Raw genomic sequence first — 8,223 nt, 5'->3', positions numbered from 1 at the left:
AGGCGATTTGATTAAGTCGACAAGTCCACGGTTGGGTGGCTCAAGTGGCCCCACTCCAAAGATTCCATTTCACAATAGCACTGGGGATACCTGCTGTTCTCTGCTGGTCTTTATTGAAGGCGGGAGAACCCATATACCATATACATTGGCTTAAGCTGATTGATGCCGAGGGTTTTTCAATTCACACATCTGCATAAAATAAATCCTAATGCGTGTGTGCGCCGATGTTGGTTTTAAGTTTATGGAAAACGAGTGAGTGAGCAGTTTTCCTTCAAGGATTCTCGCATCAAAAAAATAATGATAACAGTAACAAAACCCATTCGTCGTCTAATGTTTTCCACTGTTGTAAAAGTATCTCTAGAGTTATAAAGCGAATAGGGCCATGTCCCAGACAAATCCGAAACCAAGTGATACGCAATCACTGCGTTGTTTGCACTGCATGAAGGTGATCCGTTGCTCCCGCTACGACACCAGTGAACTGGTGCGCCACATCGAACAGGATCATCCGGAGATATACGCAGTAACCACGGATAAAATCAAGAATCTGCACAAGCTGGCCGCGGATCACGGCATCAGTGAGGAGCGGCTCTCGAAGATTAGCAAGATGACGGGTCTGTCCGAGTCCCAAATGGCCGAAAAGGCGGAGAAATGTGAGAGTTCTTTGCATTTGCCTATGATTGTCATTCAGTAACTTCTCCATCGATAGATATGGCCAAAAAGAAGAGTTCTGGTCGCAGTGGTGGGTCTGTCGCCGGTGACCCTGCTGCCGGCAGTGAAGCCTCTTACAAAGCTGAGAAGCCCAGCTGCTCGTGTTCACGGCCGGTGGAGAAGTCGATGGCGCATCGAAGGAGCTGCTATCGCGCCTCCATCGAACGCTGGACTCCGGCGGAGGGGCGCATCTTTTGTCCGTGCTGCGCGAGCAGCAGGCGGCCGCTCATCAAGGCTGCCACGGAGATCTCGAACAACGGCTGCTGTGCCGCCTGGGTGGTCTCCTGCTGGCCTCTGTGCTTCCTGCCCTGCCTCATTTCCGCGGACAACAATGAGTACCTGTACTGCTCCAATTGCCGCGCCTTTCTGGGCATCTACGATCGCGAGAAAAGCTGTGTCCAGCCCAGCAAGGAGTTTGTGTCCTGCAGCAAGTCGGTCACGGCACCGCTCAAGAGTCCCACTGAACACCTGTGAAAGGACTTTGAGTGGGCGTAGTACTTATTAAATTGTTTGTGTATACATTTGGCTATGTTTTTTTAATAAAAACAAGTTATTCGATAATATCTACGTCTTAGTATGCGTGGTTTTTTATAGAAAATTAAACTGAAAACCAAACTTCATTTGGGAACATCTGAAAAGTCGATGAAATTGTTGAACAGCCGCCAAATTCAAGTAAATTAGCCAATTCACCAACCATACCATCGTCATCGACCACGCATTTTGTTAATCGAAGCTTTCATCGCCACAACATCTGGCAACGCTTGCCTTCTCTTCCTCTTGCTTCTGCGCGAAGAATTTTCTTTAAATTGTTTTCGTGTTAAATTGTTTGTTTAACATGAATCTAGAGGACATTTCGATGATAATGAAACTGTTTGATAGCAACATGCACAAGCTTCAGGGGAATCTACGCTCCTATCAAACCGAAGTCCATCAAATTCACACGGAGCTCACAGAAAAATTGTCGCATGCAGATCCGCAGTACAGGAGTCTCATTCCGCTGCACGATCACTTGGTGGCCAGTCTGAGCGAAGTGAATGCACACGTAATGAAGCTGAATCTGCAACTACACATCAACCGCCAGTCTGCCAGATTGGGGGACCATGAATATTCCGAGAAATCCATCGACAATCCAGATTCGAAGATTCGCTCAGGTTTACAAGCGGATTGTCAGTCCTCGAAGCCGGCCTTCGTGGAATGTCTGCCCTCCTCCGCTTCGGAGGACTGCGTGACTGTGCAGGAAGCCTCTTCGACAACCCAGCTCGACGCGATTACAGTAGTCAATGAAAACCTCTCAAAAGAGTGTAAGGCTGCTACTCCGCAGCCTTTGGAAAGTTCCAAGAACATGGAACTACAAGTAAAGGAGACTATGCCTTTTCACAAACAGCTTGATGAGGGTCGTGGTGGTTCCCAGTCTATTGAATGTGATCTCCTCCAACTACAAAAAGAAGAGATCCCAGTGGGCTCGAAGATTGTCGTGGAAACTTTAAAGACTAACAATACAGTGCGTCCCGAAGCTTCCGCTTCAGAAACTTTTGACAATCAGTCCCTTCTGGCTGCGAAACAAAGAACTCAAAAGATTGGAACTGGTATCTGCAACAAGGTCCCCAAGAACACCACTAACAGCAATCCTCCTGAGGTCCCTGCTGCAGCCATCGAAAAAGTTCACGAGCAGCTCCCAAAAACTCAGAAAAACCTATTCCTATTGCCTCCCAAAGGCGGCACTGAGACGACCAGTCGTGGTATCTACAATCAAATCTTGAAGAACACGGCTGCATTTCCAGAGAATACTGTAGTTAATGCCGTTTTAGTGCACGTGGACGAAACGGATAATTGCGTCTATGTGGCTAAATGGGATTCCACTTGTGAAAGGATTAAGAAGCTGCTCCAGCGACAACGGCCATTGAAGGCGTTGGACCAGCTGCCCGACTACGGAGACATTTTTGCTGTTTACGACAGTACCGACAACATCATTTTACGGATCACCATCAACTCAAGTAATGCGGGTGGAGGATATGATGCGTACCTTATCGACTTTGGCAATCACATTCACCTTGTCGGCAACGAAACAATATATAAACTGCCGAACGACATCAAGCAGTGGCCGGCACTGGCCATTAGATGCGATTTAATCAACTGTGATATCGACAATATGCATCGCTTCGTTAACACGTTTATTAAGATTCGAGTGCACGAAAACAATGATAATACACTAGTGGCCGAAATGGTCATGGATAGATTATGCAGACCTACAAAAACAACCACCACTAAATATCGCGCTGGAATAACCGAGGAAGACATAGCCATGCTGAATGAAATCGATGAGAGCACCAGTGATCCTCTGAAGGCAGTTCTTGGATTTCGTCCCAAGGACGAGCAACGCATTTGCCGGCACTACGATCCCAAGCTGAATGGCTGCTTTAAGGGTAAGTTACAGATAATGAAATGAAAATTTGGTTTAAAAGGTGAAGGTTTAATTATTTGCTTATTTGCAAGGTAACAATTGTCGTTTGGCTCATGAGCCCTTTGCTCCAAATGGCGCCACCAAGGATGTGGAACTAGCTAGAGCTCTTCCGGAGACAATCTTTGATACACCAGTGCCTGTTGAAATCGGCAGCACTGTCAGCATCCAGATCACCTTCATTAATGGACCCACCGAGGTTTATGGCCAGTTTTTTGACGGATCTCCGCCGTTGGTGTGGGACAGAAAGGATGTGCCAGTTAACAAACGGACCTTCAAGTCGAAACCGCGTCTTCTCGACACTGTACTTGCTCTCTACAGTGATGGTTGCTACTATCGCGCCCAAATAATCAATGAATTTCCCAATGAGTACATGATCTTCTATGTGGATTACGGCAACACGGAGTTCCTGCCCCTGATCTGCTTGGCTCCATGTGAAAACGTGGACAGCTTGAAGCCCCACCGCAGCGTTAGTTTTCACATTGAGGGAATTGTAAGGTCAAAGTATCTGACACACCAAACGACAATGGATTCCATTGAGTATCTCAAGTTAAAGCTGCTAAACATGGTGTTGAATGTACACCTGGTACAGCGCCTGCCGGATGGCTTCCTAATTCGCTTCCTGGACGATTGGAAAGATATACCTAAACAGCTAGTGCGACGCAACTACGCCCAGGCTAGCAAATAAGTCGTGACGATAATGTTAATAAAATGTAATAAAATTTTGAATTATCGCTACTTCGGAGCGATCCCAATAAACTGACTATGTTCCAACATGTTATCCAGATGTCACATGGCTTGATTAATGTCCTATCTTGGGGCTGGTTCAATTATGAGCGCGGAACAGCCATTGGCAAATGACAAACACAAAACTGTCTCGGAACTAAAACAATAAAAATAATTGCCTTTAATGTGCAAAAGCAAAAAATCAAGGGACACCGTTTTTTACGTGGAAGCGCGGATCTGTCGGGTGGGGTGCTAATAGATTATGCCGCAACGATTAGAGAGGCAATAAATACCACCTGGCCGGGATCCCATGCGTGTTTGCTTCGCGGGCGCATATGCAGACTGCGATGACGACAGGTCCTCCTTGTGTCCTCCATTGTCCTGGTGTTGACAATCTAAACGGTTCGGCCAAAAGGGTAATGGGCCTGACCAAGGGTCACTTTGGAGCACAGTTCGTCGGGGATGTACTCCAGATCACAAACAGGGATAGTTGGCCTTCACAATGGTAATACTGAAATCAGTTTCGGAAGCATTTCCCCTATAAACACCTGCGACATTCCAACCCCTGACAATAATTAGCCTGGTTAAGTGTCAAAAGGATGGCAGACCCCGCGACATGTGTTCCCAACATAATGATGATTATGACCACCCGTACTCAACTACCCCGAAACTTGGATTTGTAAGCATTTTACTAGACGATTACAATTTGGAAGAAGTGTGGACTGTGTGTAGCGCGTTACTCTGCTGATCTGTAAGGAACTGAACTCAATAAACGAAATGGTGAACACAACAAACAGCGAAATCATTTAGTAGTTGGCTCCGCGCTGGGTGCAGAGTCCGCTGGAGATGGATCCCGCCTCCAGGCTCGGACAGTTGACCTTCTGCAGCTCGGCAATGCGCTGCCAGGTCATGTTAAAGTGGCGCGTTGAACGGGCATTGGAGAGCTTGGCGATGGGTCCCAGTGTGCGGTATCCATTGGTAATGAAGCGTATGAATCCCTTGGCCGTTAGGTCCAGCAGAGCGGTCTTCACCTGCGACTCCAGATCGCCACAGGCGAAGGGTCTATTTAGATGATTAGCATTACCATTACCATTAAGTGCATTACTCGATCTGTCTTACTCCTTTTCCAGCATCTCCAGGATGTGCTCCTCGTGGATACCATTGCTGTACTTGGGATGATCCTGGAAGATGCGCACCATGTCCAAAATATAAAGTGGCAAATTGATGTGGTAGCTGTTGAAAGGAAGCCGCAAGGTGGTGGGCTCACATTCCCTGATCGATCCTTCGTCACACATTTCTTTGCTTATAAACATACGATTTCTTTGTACGGTGAATACTTGTTAGGTGAATTCTATTCCGGGACAGGCTGAGCGAAGCCTATTCCTATGACTGTATGATGGGGCAGGGCCCACTTGGTCATGCCCCAGGCCCTGGGTGCTAATGTCATCCAATTAAAGGTGTCATTAACGGTTTGTCCACCGCGAGTCCCCGAGGTTTGCTCCTCAATTACTGACCAAACAAACATCGAAGCAATAACGTTTTCTACTGTCTAGATTACCCGGTAATTTGTCTAACGCATAAATAGCCTGTGTCCAAAACGATCCTCCCAATGCATTATGGGTCCCCAGGGTGGGTCAAAAGAAGTTGTAGTTTGGTGGTTTGGTAATGCAAACTAATTCAAACCGATTCCAAAACGTACTGCTTGTACATATGTACAATGTATTCCGAATCCATCCCACTCGACCCTTTGATGGATATTAGACTGCCTCTAATTCTCCAGACATGTCACTCCGGCACGCAATCCATTATGTCCGGGCTCAGCTCTCAGTTGGGCCAAAACACCATAAACGACAACGGTGGCATGACAGTCAAAGGGTTAACTATGTATGGCCCAAACTTTTGCCAACAGATAATAAATTAGCGCATACATTATGAAGCGCCATAAGGATGCGACTTCCGGTTGCCGGAGACGGCAAGGACTCCGTGACCCAAACTGCCAATTTGCCCCCGGCAAACAAACAGGTGACACTTTCTCAACCAGAAACGGAACGGAACGGGTTGAAGACGACACACGGAGTTCATTTACATGTCGATGGTTGTTGGCTGTGCGGGTTCTTGGATGTCGTGAGTGGGCATATTTGGAAATTTTACGATTTTGAAGAATCATGCTTGATCAAAATAAAGTTGGTAACAACTTTTTGATGTCTTAATAATAGCGGATTAGGCAAATTGCAACTTTCTGACACTGCGGTTTTTTTGCAGTTTTAGCAAATTAAATGCAAGAGTAATACTCGAATGATTTTATAGAGATAACCTTTGAAAATTGATAATAATAATATGATAATATTAAAACATCTTGGGCTGAAGGACAGAGAGAGAGAGAAAGATAGTCGTATTTAAGTCATGGGATCTACATAACAAGAATTTAGGTTAGGTTACAAATATTGAATAATATTTTTATACATTCTTATGTAAATTTTCTGTGCACACTCTGAATATACATTTGATTCACAGTTAGCTTATTATACTTTGTCTTTAGCACAACTTAAAATCGTTTTTTAATTCATCTCATATCAGCAATTTTGCAATGCATGTCGACGCCTGTGACGTTCATCTTACGCCATCCGGCGGTATCGATACTTTTGGGACACCGATAGATTCCTCCAGGCAGCAGCTGCCTCGGAAATGACAACTCTTGGATTTAAGCCAGGATATTTTTCACGATAATATGCTAAAAAAAAAGGAGGGGAACCTATTCCTCTGAGGACTACTGAAATCGATTGGTACACGCTGGAAAAATCCTTTAAGACTGAAAATCCTTGGAAATAAAAAGTTCATATAGATCAATTGAAGATATGGCTAGAATAACTGATCACGTGCATTGAAGTGATTGGAATTGACAAGAACTAACAGTTTAAGGATCAAGGATAAGTAATAGAATATCTATAAATCAATTTATTGGTTAAATTTGGATCGATTCATTTTTATGTAATGACTAAAAATGGTATATCCTATGTTTAGCTATATAGTAAGATATTCTAAAGGATTACTTTCAGTGAGTGCAATTACTTTTGGGCCTTCCACCACGCCTATTTCAGACTATAACCGCTGTTATCGTGGAACATTCGTCCACAAAATGCCGGTCGATAGCCAGGGTCACTCTCATTGGTCAGCGCATGGACAATAGGTAAGCCTTACTATCTCCGCCCCACCACATAACAGTTGGCCAACTCCAAGGGCCAAGAAGTGGGCGGCTGGCGGGGTGAGGGAGACTGGACTGGGCTGGGGCATGTAATCTGGCTAACCAGTTATATGAAGTCCTTGTAACCGGGCAGCACAAATAAATGCCATGCGGCCCCGGCCAAGTGTCATGTATTTGACGAATAATTACAGTCAACATTGCGTGATTGGTTGAATCAGCCGGCGATGGAGGGCTGTGGCTTGCTTAGAATTAGCCCCAAAATGGGGGTGTGTGTGTGTGTGTACGTGGGGGGGGAGTTGTGTGACAAGAACCTATAATTACCGCGGCAGGAAGGTGGTCGCCAGTAGCGGGCTCCTTAGCCAGGAGCTGGATTCAGATATAGCCCGGCCGTCGGCGCGAACGGAAGTCACCGATAAAGGATGCACTCGCCCGCCCAGTCGCCCATCCTGGATGTCACCGAGACCATATCGATGCACTCTGAACTGGATGCGGAACTGGAGTCCAAGAACAGTCCGTCCTACTCCATTTCCATTCCCCAGAATCTCCGATTGACCGGTCTGGGCTTTCCTGGCATGATCGGTGCCAAGAGATCGTCGGAATCTTTACCCGCTTTTGAGTACATCGCACCACCAAGTCACGCTCTCCAGGCCCTGGAATTTCCGCTGATGGAGCTCAATCGTGTGGGCGTGATTGGAGGCGGCATGTTTCCGGGTTTTGTGCACCGTCGCGTCCGCGGCGAAAAGCGACCCATTCCGGAGGCTCAAAAGGATGCCAAGTACTTTGAACGGCGCAAGCGAAACAACGAGGCGGCCAAGAAGTCCAGGGATGCTCGTAAAATCCGCGAGGATAGGATAGCATTCCGAGCGGCGCTGCTGGAGCAGGAGAACTCCATTCTGCGGGCGCAGGTCTTGGCGCTTCGCGATGAGCTGCAAACGGTGCGCCAGCTCCTCGGAGCCACAACAGCCGGCGGCATGTTGTCCATGGCCAGGCAGGTGTGACTTGTCGGATAAGTTACCAGGTTGCGGGGGCAGATGGAAAAGTGTACATATCAATGAGGGAAGCTAGTGAGATTATTTAGTTTGATGTTAATAAATGTTTAAAATAAATACTAAGGATATTCTGATAATAT

At 46.4% G+C, this 8,223-nt stretch overlaps 4 protein-coding genes across 4 annotated transcripts; 3 read left to right on the top strand and 1 right to left on the bottom strand.

The window, feature by feature from the left end:
- The first annotated feature begins 255 nt into the window (after nucleotides 1–255).
- LOC6609408 lies at nucleotides 256–1,257 on the top strand. Its single transcript, XM_002034057.2, has 2 exons — nucleotides 256–650; nucleotides 707–1,257. Exons 1-2 carry the CDS (start codon nucleotides 383–385, stop codon nucleotides 1,180–1,182), a joined length of 744 nt encoding a protein of 247 aa, XP_002034093.1. The 5' UTR covers nucleotides 256–382; the 3' UTR covers nucleotides 1,183–1,257.
- Nucleotides 1,258–1,313: 56 nt separating this feature from the next.
- Nucleotides 1,314–3,958, top strand: LOC6609407. Its single transcript, XM_032715979.1, has 2 exons — nucleotides 1,314–3,131; nucleotides 3,202–3,958. The coding sequence occupies exons 1-2, from the start codon at nucleotides 1,544–1,546 to the stop codon at nucleotides 3,852–3,854; spliced, it is 2,241 nt and encodes a 746-aa protein (XP_032571870.1). The 5' UTR covers nucleotides 1,314–1,543; the 3' UTR covers nucleotides 3,855–3,958.
- Nucleotides 3,959–4,562: 604 nt separating this feature from the next.
- On the bottom strand, nucleotides 4,563–5,295 carry LOC6609406. Its single transcript, XM_002034055.2, has 2 exons — nucleotides 5,012–5,295; nucleotides 4,563–4,954 (listed from the first exon to the last, which is right to left on the bottom strand). Exons 1-2 carry the CDS (start codon nucleotides 5,203–5,205, stop codon nucleotides 4,699–4,701), a joined length of 450 nt encoding a protein of 149 aa, XP_002034091.2. The 5' UTR covers nucleotides 5,206–5,295; the 3' UTR covers nucleotides 4,563–4,698.
- A 2,161-nt stretch (nucleotides 5,296–7,456) lies between these two features.
- LOC6609405 (thyrotroph embryonic factor) lies at nucleotides 7,457–8,196 on the top strand. Its single transcript, XM_032716050.1, has one exon. The coding sequence runs from the start codon at nucleotides 7,514–7,516 to the stop codon at nucleotides 8,090–8,092; it is 579 nt and encodes a 192-aa protein (XP_032571941.1). The 5' UTR covers nucleotides 7,457–7,513; the 3' UTR covers nucleotides 8,093–8,196.
- The last annotated feature ends 27 nt before the right edge of the window (nucleotides 8,197–8,223 follow it).

Source organism: Drosophila sechellia, chromosome 2R, assembly GCF_004382195.2.
Source record: "Drosophila sechellia strain sech25 chromosome 2R, ASM438219v1, whole genome shotgun sequence".
Lineage (NCBI taxonomy): Eukaryota > Metazoa > Arthropoda > Insecta > Diptera > Drosophilidae > Drosophila > Drosophila sechellia.
The sequence above is the reverse complement of the archived record's forward strand: the minus strand, read 5'-3'. Positions and strand labels throughout refer to the sequence as shown.